This window comes from Arvicola amphibius, chromosome 4 (assembly GCF_903992535.2).
Source record: "Arvicola amphibius chromosome 4, mArvAmp1.2, whole genome shotgun sequence".
Lineage (NCBI taxonomy): Eukaryota > Metazoa > Chordata > Mammalia > Rodentia > Cricetidae > Arvicola > Arvicola amphibius.
In genome coordinates this window covers 34,578,383-34,596,087 of record NC_052050.1, presented here as the reverse complement: position 1 = coordinate 34,596,087, position 17,705 = coordinate 34,578,383, and the positions used below count along the sequence as shown (strand labels likewise).

General features: G+C 39.2%; 1 protein-coding gene across 1 annotated transcript in view; it reads right to left on the bottom strand.

Moving 5' to 3' along the window:
• Positions 1-17,705, bottom strand: part of Vmp1 (vacuole membrane protein 1) — a 99,282-nt gene that overhangs the window by 66,024 nt on the left and 15,553 nt on the right. Inside the window, 2 exon segments of the mRNA XM_042054831.1 lie at positions 799-966; positions 16,641-16,751. Of these exon segments, the coding sequence (XP_041910765.1) occupies positions 799-966; positions 16,641-16,751 (279 nt within the window).

The following is a 17,705-nucleotide window of genomic DNA, read 5'->3' as shown; positions in this document are numbered from 1 at the left end:
CATATGCTCATGTGTACATGCTTGTGTGTCCGTGCAAACGAATGCCATGGTATGGAGGTCAGAGGCAGAGGACAATGTATGGCAGTGGCTCTCTCCTTGTACCACAGAGGTTCCAGGGACTAAACTCAAGACATTAGGCTGGGCAGCAGACACCTTTGCCCAGTGAACAATCTCACTGACTCCTGAGGTAAAATCTGTATCTGATCTTTCCTACATGCTTTCATTTCTTAAGAACCTTTGAGGAAAAGAAAAATTAAGGGAATATAAACATAATGAACTAAAGAATTTAAATTATGCATGCACTAAAAGGAAATTTAAGGAAAATATCAAGAGAATGATTAGGAAAACTGAAAAATAGGATTATTACATAACTATAGGATTATTACATAACTATGAAATCAATACAGCAAGGAAGCTTAGTTTATACAGAGAATGGTGGATATTTTCACTAACAATGTTGAAAATGAAGTAAATTCTCTAAGAACAAACACTGTGTTTATTTAAATCTATTTGTGAAATACATGACTACTTTTCTTATCTTTTTTTGTTTCTGCAATCTAGTTTGACGGGAACTTACAATCTTTCTGTTTAAGCTTCCAAGGTACCAAGATTACAGGCACAGGACACCATGTGCAGCCTTGTAAATACTTAAGGAGTCTTTTGCCTTGCAAGTATGTCAGCAAGTGGTCTCACAAATTCTTCCACTGACAGGCACATGTGAGTCATAGCTTAAAAGGTTTGACATAGCATCAAGATGGCGAGATTAGTTTCAGTCAAATATGAAAATGCAGATCTTACCCACATGCAGGCCTCAATTCTGACTTTTGAGATGATACTCCATAAAGAAACAGTTCCTTCAGTGCCTTCTTCATCTGGACAGATAATCTGGTCAGGATAGGGTGGCTCAGGGAAATTAACTGAATTGCATTCATAAGCAGCTAATGTAACTGAAGCGATATGTGGGCCCTAGAAAACAAATGTAAGAAACCTTTGATGAGAAATACTAACGAAAAAGGAATTTTGATGCATGCTATTTCAACATCACATTAAGCACTATGAAACCAAGGAAAACAGTGCTTTTCAGAGAACAAGATTCTGCATAAACCCACATTCTAAGATGCAGTTAGGAATTGGGTAAAAGAATCTCTCCCAACCCAGTCTAGGCAACCTATCTAATTTTTGCACTTGATTTATGATATTATTTATCCAGAATTACTTGTCAGAAGGTAATAATCCCATGTAAATAAAACTTTCTTTTATGCAACAATTTGAGAATACCTACCTTTCCAGTGAGTTGCTAAAAAAAGATGAAACATGTACCACTTATCAATAAGTTGTACTTTTAAAAGTATTTTCCTACAGCAACTTTTGTGACATTTGCTTTTATTTTGATTATTAAAAATTATTAAACATAAATTATACTATATTTATATTTAGATATACGGTGATTTCCTAATGCACATGAAACCAACTGCAGAGGGCTAGAGAGCGGCTCAGGAGCTGAGAGTGGACACTGACCACCCTGCAGACAACCTGACTTCGGCTCCTATAAACCCATGGTTGGATTGCTCACAAATGCCTCTAACTCCAGCTACGGGTGATCTGATGCCCTCTCCAGTCTTCTGTAGGTACTTGCATGCCTACGTGCACGTGCACATGAGCACACACATGCACATACACACAATTACAAATAAAATAATTTAGAAAACCTCAACTGTAGGATGGTTAAAAATAGGGGCTGATGAGATAGCTCCTGATGTACTTGTTGTGGCAGACCCAACTAAGTCTCTGACTTGGTCTTTGTCTCTCTCTTCCTCCCTCTCTCACACACACCTTAATAATAAATAAAATAAATACAAGAATTGGCAAAATTGTAAATTCCCGCATGTCCAAAGCATCGATTGGTGGTTGTCTGTTAGTATATAATATATATATCCATTATCTGTAAAAAGAAAATACTTTTATTGAACAGGATTATATACACATGACATTTTGTTACTGACCATTTTGTGTGACTATTTCTGAATTTGAAGGTTTCTAGCAAAGATTTTTCCACTGACTTTTCCTAAGTGATTTCAGACCTAAAAAGGTAATCATTATGTATTAAAGCCCTTTAAGGTCAGAGAATAAATGAATTTGTGGTTTAAAAAAGTCAGCTATATAAGATGTACTGACGAAAATGAAGCATTTCAGGGGCTGACAGAATGGTTTCAGAGGGTAAGACACTTGTCATCAATTCTGATGTCTTGCGTTCCACTGCCAGAATCTACACGCTAGAAGGAAAGTGACACCTACTAGTTGTCTGCGATAGCCAAGTGCACACGGATACGTGCGCTTGTAAACAAACTAAAGTTCTTAAGAAAAAATAAGTTATCACAGAAGTCCTACTATTACAAAGATAACAAATTATTTACTTAATTTAAGAATTACTCATTTTTTAAAATATACACGAGTAATTTGCCTGCGTGCACTGAGATGTGTTTGGTGCATGAGAAGGCCAGAGGAGGGAGATGGATCCCCTGGAACTGAGGTTAAGGATGGTCGTGAGGTACCATGTGGGTGTGCTGTCAAACACATCTGGGTCCTCTACAAAAGTAGCAAGTGCTGCTAAGCGCTAAGTCATTCTCCAGCCCCCAAGATTTATTTCTATTACTTTTAATTATTTGTACTTGTGTGTGAGTGCCAGCACATGAATACAGGTGCCCAGAGAGGCCAGAGGCATGGGATTGTTCTGGAACTGCACACAGTTCAGCTGTGTGCCACCTGACGCATGTGGGCGGAACCAAACTCTGGAAGCACAGCAAACACTCTCAAACACCTCTCCAACCACTCCTTCCATGTTTACTTACTTGCTTGTTTTTTATACATTGGTTTTTTAAGAAAGATGTTATAAAAATCTACTTGACACTTTTTACTTTTTAGTCTTGCTTCTTATTTTTTCTGGGATTTAATTCTTGAAATTCTTATATAACAAATTCAAATTTAAAATGTTGACGGTTTAAAGACAATATATTTTTTTGTTTGGCTTTTTGAAGACCAGTAGAGTCTCACTATCTAGCCTGGCTAACCTCAAATCACAGATACAATTACCTGCCTCTGCCTCCCAAGTGCTGGGATTAAAGGCCTGTGCCATCCATGGCTAAAAAAGAATATTTTTATTTTGCCTCTTTCTTTTATAAATTTATTATTCTTTGGCAATTTCAGATATGAATACAATATTTAGATTATATCAAACATCCCAAAATTCCTCTTGGTACCCTCAATTAGGTTTTTAAAAATCATGCTTAACCATGAAAACAAAAACTTGGGTTTTTTGTTGTTTTTTAAAATTATTATATGCAGAAATAGATTCACAGGTTGGAAAAAAAGGATTATTTTCTGATCCTATAAAAAAGAAACAAACATAATAAAATTTTGAATTAAAAGTTTAGATAATCTTAACTCCAGAGTAACATACAATGACATCTAGCAAATCCACTATAAAACAGTAACTACAATCAGGCATAGAGCTTGCACCCTGAATTCTAGGGTAGCCCAGGATACATAGTGAGATTAGTTTCAGAAACAGAATTTTTTTTTTGTTTTGTTTTGTTTTTTGGAGACAGGGTTTCTCTGTGAAGTCCTGGCTGTACTGGAACTGACGCTGTAGACCAGGCTGGCCTTGAGCTCACAGAGATCTGCCTGCCTCAGCCTCCTGGGTGCTGGGATTAAAGGCTGTGGGCGACATTGCTCAAAAACAACACTTATAACATGAGAAATGAGAGACACATGATGGCAGTGATTAAAAAGGAAGAAAATGCAAGAGGTGACTGTTCTTATTCCTTTGGCTACAAATACAGCTGGACTTTTTTTTAGGTGGTGGTGGGCGAGTGTAAATCAGAAACAAGACACCAATGGTTTGGGGTGAGTGGTCCAGCTTCCCAACACTTGGGAGGCAGAGGCAGGCGGATCTTTGTTGAGTTCTGAGGTTCAACCTGGTCTATAAGAGCTAGTTCCAGGACAGGTTCAGAAAACTACAGAGAAACCCTGTCTCAAAAAAGGAAGGAAAAAAAAAAAGTAAATTCTCACCAATTTCAGACTTTTCCCTAAAGGTGACTGTTCCAGGCTGAGGGTATGCAAAGTTGTTAAAGGCCTGCCTAGAAGGCACAAGGCCCTGGGCTCCATCTCTACCAAGGAGCAGGTGTGGTGACTCACAGGACTGCAATCCAGCACTCAGAAGGTGTAGGACAAAGGACAGGAGGTTTGTTTATTCCCAGTTACCTAGCAAGCTCTGCAACAACGCAGCCAGGCACAATCTACCTAAGGAGTTTCTGACCAGCTGGGGTTCATTCATTCAACAGTGGTTCACACTTCCCACAGCCATTCTATTAAGTCATTGTTACTCAGCTGAGAGGCAGAAGTGGTGGTTTCCTGACAGACAAAATGAAAGCTACAGCTCGGCTAACAACTCCATCCTCTCCTTTGTTCATTTTCACAGGCCTTTTGTAGCCTACACCTCGACATTTTAGGTTAGACTGCATTTATTGAGAGGAAACCCTATTCTTCTCAACTTTATGCTTAATTGTTGCGAACATAACTAACTGGAATGAAGTTTACAACAAACAAGCAAGAACAAATGTGTTTTGAATACAATCCTTCAGAAAATTACATATATTCAAGTCACTCATGCTCTCTTTATAGAGCTGGGACTGAACTCGGTCTCACACATGCGATGCAGGTACTCTGTCACTTCTTCTAGAATCCCTGGACCCCAAACCATCTTTTTGGTTTTTTTAAGGATTTATTTATTAATTATGTATACAGAGTTTTCCGTGCATGTATGCTACGTGCCAGAGGAGGGCACCATATCTCATTACGGATGGTTGTGAGCCACCATGTGGTTGCTGGGAGTTGAACTCAGGACCTCTGGAAGAGCAGTCAGTGCTCTTAACCTCTGAGCCATCTCTCCAGCCCCCCCCAAACCATCTTTTAAGCATAATTTTTAAAAAGTGCAGCAGACCATGAGGGAGGGGAAACTGTGGTCTGTATGTAAAATAAATTAAAAAGATATTTTAAAAAGTGCAAGCCTCACCAATGTATTACAAGAAAGTCATACTTTAGCTATATCAAAGAATTAAGTGAGCCAGGCTAGAAATTATAGCAAAAAAACTAGAATCACAAACTGAACTAAACCCCCTAAATCCTTCCCTTCCCAGGGTTTTTATTTTTTCCGAGACAAGGTTTCTCTGTATCTTTTGTGCTTTCCTGGAACTAGCTCTTGTAGACCAGGCTGGCCTCAAACTCACAGAGATCCGCCTGCCTCTGCCTCCCGAGTGCTGGGATTAAAGGAGTGCACCACCACCGCCCGCTCTCCCCATGGTGTTTTATCACAGAAAGAGAAACCCTAACTAAGAAACCCACCTTTCATTAATCGATAGGGTAAGTAGAATAAAAATTCAAATGGAAACAGGAGATTTGAGCAACAAAGATGATATAGCAAGTGTCAGTACAGGAAATAGTTTTAGGGAAAGTTGACAAAAGATTTTAAGGTTTTATTTTGTTTTTTTTTTCCAAAGTTCCAGCTACTCTTTCTAACCCAACAAGAAAGTTTAGCTATTTGTGACACTGGACATCTGGATTTGCTTCATTTTGAAATTCCATATCTAGACTCATAAATTGTATTATTACACACAATATTTCCCGAAGTTTGATTAATGGAATAAATTCTGCTTTGGTCAGGATAATACACATAGCACTGCTTAGGCAAGTCCATTGGGTGAGAATAAACCAAATTTAGATAGGAAGGTAGGATTTCTAATAGGAGTGGACATAAATATTTGTTTGTGAAAAAGGTATTTCAGTTCAGTCAGGCAGAGTGACGGCGCATGCCTTTAATCCCAGAACGTGCTAGGCCAGAGGCAGGCGGATTCTCTTTGAGTTCAAGGCCAGCCTTGGTCTCCAGAGTTCAGGACTTCAGAACTGTTTCACGTGAAAAAAAAAAAAAGGTATTTTAAGTTGTTGTTTGTGCAGCTATGGCTCAGGCTGACCTCAAATGACAGATTCTCTCTCCTCTCCCGCCTCGGCCTCTCAACTTCTAAGATTATAGGCATGTGCCACAGACTCAATTCTTTTTACACAAATTTTAAAAAGTTACATTCCTACGATTTATTATTCTTTCCAGAGTTGAAAGTACAAAGAAAAATCTACAACTTAGGACAATTCTATAGGATCTTTTTACTCTGGCTTTAGTAATAGTTAGGTAGGCTGTTAGTTCTAAATTAAAGTCAAAAAGAAATTTAAGCCTTCATTTTTGGTTATTTAGAGACAAGTTTTCATTGTGTAGCCTGTAGTTCACTAGTGAGATTAGGATGGGTTCCACCACATCCTAAAGAATAAAAACCTAATAATAATAATAATAATAATACTTTAAATTTTAAAAATTCCATGTATAATGGAGTGGGGCCAGAGGACAACCTGTGCGTGGTGCTTTGCGCTCGCCACGTGTCCTGAGGATGAAACTCAGGTTGTCAGGCTTGGTGGTACAGTACATGACCCATTGACAGCTGAGATACTGAGATGGCTCAAAAACATTTCTTTACAAGTGATTATTTTCTAAGATCAAGTCAAACGGAAACTACTGTTGATCTGGTGTAAAAAGAAAATTTGAGTTATGGCCCTGCTATCTATGAAATACTAATATAAGTCCAGAAAAAGACTTTTTGGTGTCACAACACAAATTAGGTTTTTCATAAGGAGGCATGAATATATTCATTACTTCAAATAAGTTAAAAATGCTCTAATTATAAAATTATTAAATAGTATGTGTATTTCTACTTCCATTTTCGGTTTTTTGAAACTTCTGAGTTCTTTGTATGGACACCAGAGCAGGTCATAACTTACTAACAATCACACCCCTCCCCTTTGGTATGGAAGGCCATATTCGTACCAAGTTGCATTAAACAGAAACATGTAACCCTGGAAAACACAGAGAGCGGAAGATACCTTTGAGTTTACTTTTAGGGCTGGCTATCTTTTAAAAAATGAAATTTAAAATGGTTATACTAGTTAACTAGTAGCTAATTTAGTCAAGCCTCTTTGTATGATTGTGTGTGTGTGTGTGTGTGTGTGTGTGTGTGAGAAAGTACTCCCGAGAAGACAATCTGACAGTCTTACAGTCAAGGTGGCTGCCTTAAAACTGATAAAACATTCCTTAAGAGTGGCGTCGCTCCACAACATCTGTGAAGTCAATCATAGCTGAATCTATCATCTACATACAGAAGTTAAGTGAGATCCCAAAGGCAAAATTTCCAATTAGTCTGTCTGGAAAACTCAGGGCAAAGGTAATAAAATTGAGTCCTGTGCTGATTCACTGGGAAAACATGTGTCCATGTGTCTGCCTCACTGGTTCACTAAAGAACAAAAGGACGGAGCTGGGCCCGGACTCTGCTTCGTCAGGGGTGTCAGGGGGTAAGTAAGTGCAAGAAGATGATAAATGGTGTCTGGATGACATGCAGCCTTTTCTTTCTTTTTTGAAGTTCAACTTTTAGGAGTCTTTAGAATGCCCTTTTCTACACAGGGAACTCTACTCCCCGAAGTTTGAAGACTATTCAATTGCTTTTCCTCATACCTCATCCTCTATTCATGAGTCAGAAACCACTTAAAGTTATGATTGCTCTCCAGCAATAACTCAAGGGCCAGAATACGGGAACTAATTTCTTTTTTGTTTTTTTTTTTTTTGTTTTTTTCTTTTTTTTGAGACAGGGTTTCTCTGTAGGCTTTCGGTTTCCTATCCTGGAACTAGCTTCTGTAGACCAGGCTGGCCTCAAACTCACAGCGGGATCCCACCTGCCCTGCCCATACTCATGGACTAGGATTTAGGCGTGCGCCACCAGCCGCCCAGGCAGAACTAATTTCAAGTGGATGCCAAAAAACTGACCTGCCTTTTTTCTTTTTTAATTTAGTTTGTTTGGGTATTTTGTCTGCATGCATGCCTTGTGCCAGAGAGTTCAGAAGAGGGTTTCCAGCTCTCGTGGTGATGGAGGAGTGTCTATGTGTTACTTTCATTGGTTAATAATAAGAAACTGCTTGGCCCATAGGAAAAACAGAAAATTAGGTAGGCGTGAGTAAAGCAGAACAGAAAATGCTGGGTAGAAGACAGACGCTTCAGGCAGTCGCCATATACGGTTGCCATGCTTCTCCTCTCTGAGATGGACACAGGTTAAGGATCTCTCCTGGTAAGCCCCCCTCGTGGTGCTATATAATTACTAAATATGGTTAAAGCAAGATACGAGAATCGACCAATAAAAAACTACAGATACGGGCCAGGGGCCGAGGCAGTGTTTAAAAGAATACAGTTTCCGTGTAATTATTTTTGGGTAAGCTAGCGGGGTTGGTGGGACGCAGCCCCACCGCTCCCTTCTCAATCGTGGGACTGGGATTACAGGGATTGAGAGCTAGTTGCCATGTGGGTGTGAGCCTCTGGAAGAACAGTTAGTGCTTTTAACTACTGAGTCATCTCTCCAGTCCCCAGACCCATTCTTGATTCTTTTGGTCAAGTCTCAAGCCAGGCCCCAGGTTCTATAAAATCAGTATGGTATCTCTAAACACAATGACCTAGGCATTAGTTAATGTGAGTGCCAGGTCTTTATATATGTTAATAATTTAACAAGGTATAATTAGAATTCTGTCTTATCTTCCTAATATAACAAAATGTTTAAAAAATTTAATAATGGCTGTGCTACCTAGGACAATAATACATAATTACATTTTAAAAGAATAAGTACATAGTTGCTAGCTAAAACAAAAGAAGTGTACACTATAATATTAGCTCATAAACCTTTTGGAAGCCATTTGATTGTAACGGATTAGTACAAATAAAGGCAAGACTTCATGTAACTCACAATAGCCTCTTCCTTAGCGCAGCAGGCAGCAGGGTCAGTCTCATAAACCAAGTAACTAAAACTGGTTTTAAAGGTTTACAAATAATTGGATAGTATTAATTATAGTATGATGTTTTAGTAATTTATACATTATATAATTGATAAACTCAAGATTTTTAACAGATACATCACCTCAAATATTTTTCATTAAACCTGAGAGGGCCGACATGATGACACACACATTAGAGCAGCCTGGTGAGCTCCAGGCTAGGGAGTGGTAATACTGAGACCCTTTCTCAAAACAAATAAACAAATAGGCAAAAAAAAGAGAAAGCAACAACAAAAACTTAACTGTTTTGTTTCTCTTGTTGAGGTGCTGGAGTTTGAGCTCAGGCTCTCTAGCATGAGCAACATGCTAAAACATGCTAGCGACATACTGTTGCTGAGCTTCATCCCTCGTCTCAGCAAGTATTTTTAAATTTATTTATTTATTTATTATTTATTTATGCCCCCCCCCCCCCCGAGACAGGGTTTCCCTGTAGTCTCTAGAGCCTGTCCTGGAACTAGCTCTTGTAGACCAGGCTGGCCGTCGAACTCAAGAGATCCGCCTGCCTCTGCCTCCCGAGTGCTGGGATTAAAGGTGTGCGCCACCACCGCCCGGCAGCAAGTATTTTTTTTAAAGATTTATTTATTTATCATGTATACAACATTTGCCTCCATGTATGCCCCACACTAGAGGAGGGCGCCAGATCTCATTACAGATGGTTGTGAGCCACCATGTGGGGTGCTGGGAATTGAACTCAGGTCCTCTGGAAGAGCAGCCAGTGCTCTTAACCACTGAGCCATCTCTCCAGCCCTTCTCAGCAAGTTTTGATCACAAGTTGACTTAAGTATTCAGAATAAATGAACTACATATTTATGTAGAGCTATTAAAAAAGTAAGTGCAAGTTGTTTAATAACCTACTCTTTAAAGTACACAATTATAAATAATGGCTTAAGAGCGGGAAGCTATCCAGTCTGCACAAACCCCTATGTCCTAGAGACCTTGGTTTCCTCCGCCTTTGATGTGCTGATGCTATGAGAGTTAATACTCGAGTCATTCCTTGGGGAAAGACAGGGAGAAAGAGCTGTCATGCCCTCGTTCATCAAACAAAGGCAAATAGCATTTTTTTTTTTTTTTCTGAAAGGAGCTGCCGATCTTCCAGGAAGAGTTCTGACTCAGAGTGTCATGACCAGTCACCATACCTATGGAAGTCAGTATTAAGTAACCCCAGAATCCAATGTGGGAGAATTTCTTCCTTATCTGTATTAAAGAATAAGCAGGTGACCAAGCTCGACAGTAATCACCGGAAGCAAAAATGAAAGTGAAGAAGAGAGTTAACGTTTAGTTTTGAGAGAATTACCTGTCAGGGTATTAACAAAAGAGCATTCACTAAATTAAACTACTTCCCCCACTTGGTTTTACTACATATCAGTGATTTTTCCCAAATATTGATTTTTAGCAATAAAAAAATCGAGAGTCACAGGACGGTGGTGACACATGCCTTTAATTCCTGCACTCGGGAGGCTAAGACAGGTGGATCTTTGTGAGTTCAAGGCCAGCCTGATCTATAAGAGCTAGTTCCAGGACAGGCTCTGAAGCTACAGAGAAACCCTGTTTGAACACCCTGCCCACCCAAAAGGAATTAAGAGTCAAAAAGCTCCAGAAACATCTGTACCTAAGGAAACACAGCTTTAAAGGAGCCAAGGCTACTGGTAGGCACTGCCACTGAAGGAAATACAGAGCCATCCACAGCAATGTCTATACATGAGAAAACAACAGGCCAGACTTTTAAAAGGTACAATTTCTGCCCCATTTTAAAATAAAACCGCTCAAACTTAAACATAAACAGGCTTCTAGCAGCAAATCTTTCGCATCTTTTAAATTTAATTTCTACCATGTTACAGGTTTTGTTGAAATGATGATATTAAGAATATGTCTCTTAAGTAGACCTTTTCAAAGGATAGCACCTAATGATTATGATATCTAGTAAAAGTTGGGTCAATTTTATAACATACTCCAGTTGTTCCAAACTTTCCTCCTTCCACACTGCGTTTAGAAGGGAGAATGCTAATGCTTCAGGCACATAGAATTTTTCCTACTTTGATCCCCAAATGTTAAAAAAAAGGCCAGAAGTGAGTTATGTTAAAGAGCACTTGTCTGTAAAGCTAAGTAAGGTAAGATCAGGTAAGGATCCATGTCTTACAGGCAGTGTATGCAACTGGGCTGTGTAAAGTCTTTCTGCAGGAAAGTGTGCCACCTACTGTCCATACATCACACAAGACGAGATTAAATTTTAGCCAGTGGAATTATTTTTTTTTGCTGTTGTTGAGATAGGGGCTCATGTAGGTTAGTGGACTCTAGAACTTCTCATATAGCTGAGGGGCCTCCAGTGTGCTGAGATTATAGGCATGTGCCACCATACTCAGTTTTCTTATTTAAATGTAAGACTTTATAAATCCTAACAGCACACAATAGACTATATAATCACCTTCTTGTTTGATAATTTAACTAATGTAATTTACCTATATATGAAGGAGTGTGTTTGAGATACATTAGCTTAAAAGAGTGGCTGGACTGGACAGAAGAAATTCTAAGGAAGTAAGTCAGATTACTGGAACTTAAACTGCTATCCACATGTGAGCTCTTAGAATTTAAAAGTCCACAAGAGTCTGTTCTTTGTTGGGCACTTCTCTCTGAATTTTTGATTTTTCTCCCATTTGCCAGGACAGGGTTTCTCTGTATGGTCCTGGTTGGCCTTGAACTCAGTGACTTGTCCACCTCTGCCTCCAGAGTGCCAGGATTAAAGGCATGCACCATTACTCAGCATGCATTTATTTTTATTTTTAGAGACAAAGATTCATTAAGCAGCCAAGGCTGTTAAGAACAGCTAAGGGCTGGGAGCTGGAGAGATGGCTCAGTGGTTAAGAACACTGCCTGCTCTTCCAGAGGACCCAGGTTCAATTCCTGGTACCCACATAGCAGCTCACAATTGTCTGTAATCCAGTTCCAGGGATCTGATGCCCTTACACAAACATGAAGGCAAAACACCAATGCACATAAAATAAAATAAATATTAAAAAAAGAATAGGTAAGGGTGGACTATGGATGTGGTCAGTAGTAGATCATTTCAAGGACACTGGTTTGATCCCTACTACTTCGAAGGGAAAAGAACCGCTAAAGCACAAAAATTGTAAATGATTGCCTGCTTTAAAAACTAAATTGAGAAGCCAGAGACTGCTTAGTGTTGGCAAGAGCACCTGCTGCACAAGCCTGAAAACCTGAGTTTGGTTCACTGAATCCGTGTAAAAAAAAAAAACCCTGCCTCAAAATAAGGTGAAATGAGAGAACTGACTGCTGAAAAGTTGTCCTCTGACCTTTGCACATGCACCGTGACATGCAAAACCCTTAGCGGTCTCCAGTATTTCTCCTTTTCTTATACTCTCTCTTTAAAAATCAAAAGCCAAAACCCTGCAGCATAGTGATATTAATTAACACAGCTGCAATAATTTTTTATGTACTAAATATCATGCTGGAAAAGAAACATGTTGTGTCATTTAACCCTGAAAACCATCATATGAGACAAGTACCATCACTATTGGAGTAGACATTCCCGACATAGCTATTTGCCTGTTTTTCTCATAATCAGAACTTCTGCATACTCTTTACTATTAATGGATGGAAATCCAGATGATGTGGTATACACCTATAATCCCAGTATTTGGGAAGCTGTGATAGGAAGTGATAGTGCTGTGAGTTCAAGACCAGCCCAGGGGATGGAGATATATATATATATATATATATATATATATATATATATATATATATATATATATAGAGAGAGAGAGAGAGAGCGAACTGTGGAAACTAATTCATACATATAATCATGCAAGTCAATGGGAAAAAGGCTAGCTGATAATTACTATGTTGAGGACTGTGGAAAACTACTAGGAAAAATTAACATTTTTAACTCATGCATTCACTGACCCTTTAAAAAGCTGTTAAGAGTTATTCTGTATGTATTCGTGTCTTGCTTGCATGCATGTCTATAACATGTGCTTGCCCCGTAGACAGGCCTGAAGAGGCACTGGATTCCCTAGAATTAGCGTTACGCGTAGCCCCATCCACTAGTTTTATGTAAGCAAAATGTATAGACATGAACATAAAAAAACAAAAAACAACAACAAAAAAAACCCCAAATCATGTCTCCAAGCTAAGAGAGTCACGTGATGGCTTGGGCTTTGGGTAAGGTCGTTCCATTGGCAAATATACAATACATGACTGTGTTAGTGACGCCACCTAATGGCGACCATATAGATGCACTCAGACAAAAAAATTCTAGAAGAATGGTTTTCTTCTCTTTTTAAAAAGATCTTAAGATTTATTTTATTTTACATGGATAGATGTTTTTCATGTGTATGGGAGACTGATGCCTGTAGAAGCCAGCAGAGGGCATTCTATTCCCTGGAACTGGAATTATGGATGATTGTGAGCCACCATGTAACCCAGGCCCTCTGCAAGCACACAGTGTTCTTAACTGCTGCGCCATTTCCCCAGCCTCTAGAAGAATGATTTCAAAACACTTATGGATGACAGTCTTCGGAGCATGTGACAATTATGGGCTTTTCTCACCAGGAAAAGGAAAACAAAACAAAACAAAGCAACAGCTTATCCTCCTACACATACAAAGTACAGTGTTTAGGAAATTAGTAAGCTAATTCACTGATGATAAAATAAAGAGAACGAGTGACCTAACCTAGTGCTCCTACTAAGCATGGAGCCACACTGAGGATAAGCATTTGCTTTCCCTTAATGACCCTCTGTTTTGTGATCACTTACATAAGCAGAAACAATGCTTAAAGAATGATGAGGGTCCCAATACACCCCAATTTCAAGTAGAAACCTTTCAATTAAAATTAAAAATAAGGAAATCATTCATTAACTGAAAAATATGACTTTTTAGTCTCTTAAGTGACCATTTAGTATAAATTCGATCACAATTAGCAAAGTATAATCCCAAACAACTTTCACTGTGGAAAACAGTGGATATGAAGTACAAAGCATTTTCATATTACTTTCAAGCCATGACCTTTAGTAGATGGGATTATGATAAAGAATGAATTTAATCTTTAGTCTTTAAAACTGGATTCTTAATCACTTATTTTACTACAAAGTCTGCACAGAAGGCTACTTTCCTGCCAGGGTTGCTTGGCCTCCAGCCTGAGGGTTATGAGTGTAAGACAGAGGGTCTACCTCACCAGCACAAAGAGTAGGACTCACAACAGCAATGTCAGCACTTCTAGGTGATATGCAATCAGGACCTTCCCAAACACAATTAAATTCCATAGATAAAATAAAATAAATAGGCCTAGAGTGGTGGTTACTGTCTTTAAGGTGGAGGCAGGATAATTTCTGTGGGTTCAGGGTCAGCCTGGTCTATGCCTGTGTTCCAGGACAGTCAGGGCTACACAGTTACACCCTATCTCCAAAAACAAAAAGAAACAACCAAACAACAAATGGAGATTCTTTTTTTCTTTCTTTTGTATTTTTGAGACAGGTTTCTCTGGAGCCTGTCTTGAAACTAGCTCTTGTAGACCAGGCTGGCCTCGAACTCATAGAGATCCGCCTGCCTCTGCCTCCTTAGTGCTGGGATTAAAGGCATGCGCCACCACTGCCAGGCTCAAATGGAGATTTTTAAAGATTTTTAGAAGGCTCAGAGGACCTTGTGATCACAGCAAGCACTAAAGAAACTAGGAATGTTAAACATGCAGACAAAGATTACAACCTGTTTTCAGAGTAGAGGTGGTTAACAGTCTGGTGACCTTTGCACTGTGTGGCCCAGGTGACCCTTATTATAACATTGTTTTCCCCAATCAATCTATAGCACCTATCTTTATGGAAGATGTCACATGTACTTTACATAGTTTCAACATGGGATTGAGATAATTATCACCAGGAATATTATTTCAACAAATTGTGCTGTGTTTAAATATGCCTAAAAGAAGTTTGAATGAACACCAGCTACTAAACTGTGTTAAACAAAACTGCCTTATCTCATGTGGATGGACACTGTTGGCCATGGTGGTCACAGAGACCCCTGCAATTAAGGATAAAAGTCTGTTATGACTCAGAAAGGAAATAGCAAATTAAAAAATCTGCCCAGCGGTGGTAAGTTCCATGACAGCCAAGGCTACAAAAGACACCTTGTCTTGAGAAACCAACCACCCAAACACCAAACTTGATAAAACGAGGGACTGGGGAGATGGCTCAGTGGTTAAGAGCAAGTGCTGCTCTTGCAGAGGACCCAGGTTCAGTTCTTAACATCCACATGGTAGCTCACAATTATGTGTAACTCAGTTTCTCCACAGGCACCAGACAAACACATGATGAAGATACACATGCAGCCAAAACACTAATATACATTAAAAATTAAAGCTGAGGTAATTCTAACCACATTAAATTAAACTGGCACACTGATCAAGGGTAGAAGTGCTGAAAACAAAGATTTTACTTTTTTTTTTTCACATTAATTCTGTAGTAAACTTCATTGTTACTTTTTTTTTTTTAAACCTAGAGGGACAGCTGTGGGTGCTGGGAACTGAACTCTCCTATATTTTTGGTTGTGAGCCTAGCCTTTAACAGCTGAGCCATTCCTCCAGGCCACTGTTACTTTATTATTATTATTATTATTATTATTATTATTATTATTATTATTATGTGGGTCTGTGTGAATGGGTATGTGTGAACTACGGCACATGTGTGGAGGTCAGAGAGTAGCTTGAGGGAAGAGTTCTCTCCTTCAAACATCTGGTCTCAGGGAAGAACTCAGGTTCTAAGGCTTGAACTGAGCCATCAGGGTGGCTTTGTATGCTTGCATGCTTCTAGATATTTTCCCAAATACCTAGATCAGACGAGATGAAACAATAATGCCCTCATATAAAGACATTTTACAATTTATTCATGTTTTTAATGCATATATAATAAGAAATAAATTTCCTTGCTTCAAATTTACTTTTTAAATAAAATCTAGGCAGCTGGGCATGGTGGTACACACCTTTAATCCCAAGCAGAGGCAGATGAAGGCAGATCTCTTTGAGTTTGAAGCCAGTCTGGACTACAGAGTGAGTTCCAGGGCTACACAGAAAAACAAAGAAACAAGAAATGGGCATGTCTTTGGAGGGTGTGGAGCGTGAGTGCTATGGCGCCACGCAGAGATCAGAGGGAAAAGTCAGGTACTGATCCTCAAATTTCACTTTGTTTGAGACAAAGTCTATTATTTTCTGACACACTAGCTGACCCATGAACTTCTGGGAATTCTCCTGCCTCTATCCCTAATGTCCCATAGAAACACTGAGATCACAATAGTACCCCATTTAGCTTTTCATGCAGTCTGGGGATTCAAACTCGGGTCTTTACCCACTGAATTAACTCCTCAAATTTATATTAAAATAACAATTATATAGGTGAAATAACTATTTACTTCAAAATCTAAAACTGAAAGTTTTCTGGTTGAACTAATTTAAGCAAACAACCATATCTGCTTAACAGTTTCCCCCCTTTTCTCTTTTAATTTTTTAGCTCCAAAGGAACCGCAGAGCATGACAAGCAGCTGAATTTCAGGTACTGGTTTTAGGATCACAACACTTACCAAGCACTGAAGCAATTAAACAGATTTTAGGACTGCAGCTTCTGAAGAGAAAGCACCAATAAAGACTTGCTCATTGAAAGAAAGTCATTCTTACCAGATAAAGCAGAAAGGTGTGCAATCCTGTTCCAAGCCCAACCGAGGACAGAATCCCCAAGCCTATCCAGTAGGCATACAACAGGAACTGCTTCTCTATCCGCTGCACATACTGAAAAGAAAAGGGACAGGAGATAAACCTGAACAGTCTGCCCAGAAACACGCTACAGTAACCACCACTCACTGACCAGTCAGCTCAACAAAGCTTGGAGGAGCTAAAAAACATTAAGATAAAAAATTCCTTGATGAGGTCTCACACTGTTAGTGTACTATAGCAGAGAGGACACAAACCAAACCAAAACCCCAACTCATTCAAGCAGAGTAAGCTGACATAAGGGAAAAACAAAGAACAAACTATATATTAAGGTAATCTTTTTTTTTTTTTTTTTTTTGTCATTTCTTGAGACAGGATCTCATACTGTAGTCCAGCCTGGCCTGGCATTTTTTACATATTCCAGGCTAACCCTGAATTTCAGTTGATCCTCCTGCTTCTACTTTTTGAATGGTGTGATTATACATATATGCTACCATGCCCAGCCTAGTATACTGATGCTAAGAATAAATACTCTAAAGTGACTTAAAAATTACAAACTTTAAGAAAACATAAGACAGTATTGAAAGGACAGTTATATAATATCTGTGAAGAGAACACTTTAGGAATACACAAAACACAATGGTAAAGAAAAGGGGAGGGCTGGAGAGGTGGCTCAGAGGTTAAGAGCACTGGCTGTTCTTCTAGAGGTCATAAGTTTAATTCCCAGCAACTACATGGTGGCTCACGACCATTTATAATGATATTTGGTGCCCTTTTCTGTCATGCAGGCAGAACACATGTATATAATAAACAAACAAATAAAAAAAAAGAAAGGAAGGAAGGAAGGAAGGAAGGAAGGAAGGAAGGAAGGAAGGAAGGAAGGGAGGCAATGAGCTAAGTGTGGCGGTGCATGCCTTTAATCCCATGGGTGCATGCCTTTAATCCCATGGGTGCATGCCTTTAATCCCAGTGCTTGGGAGGCAGAGGCAGGGGGATCTCTATGAGTTCCAGGCCAGCCTGGTCTACATAGTG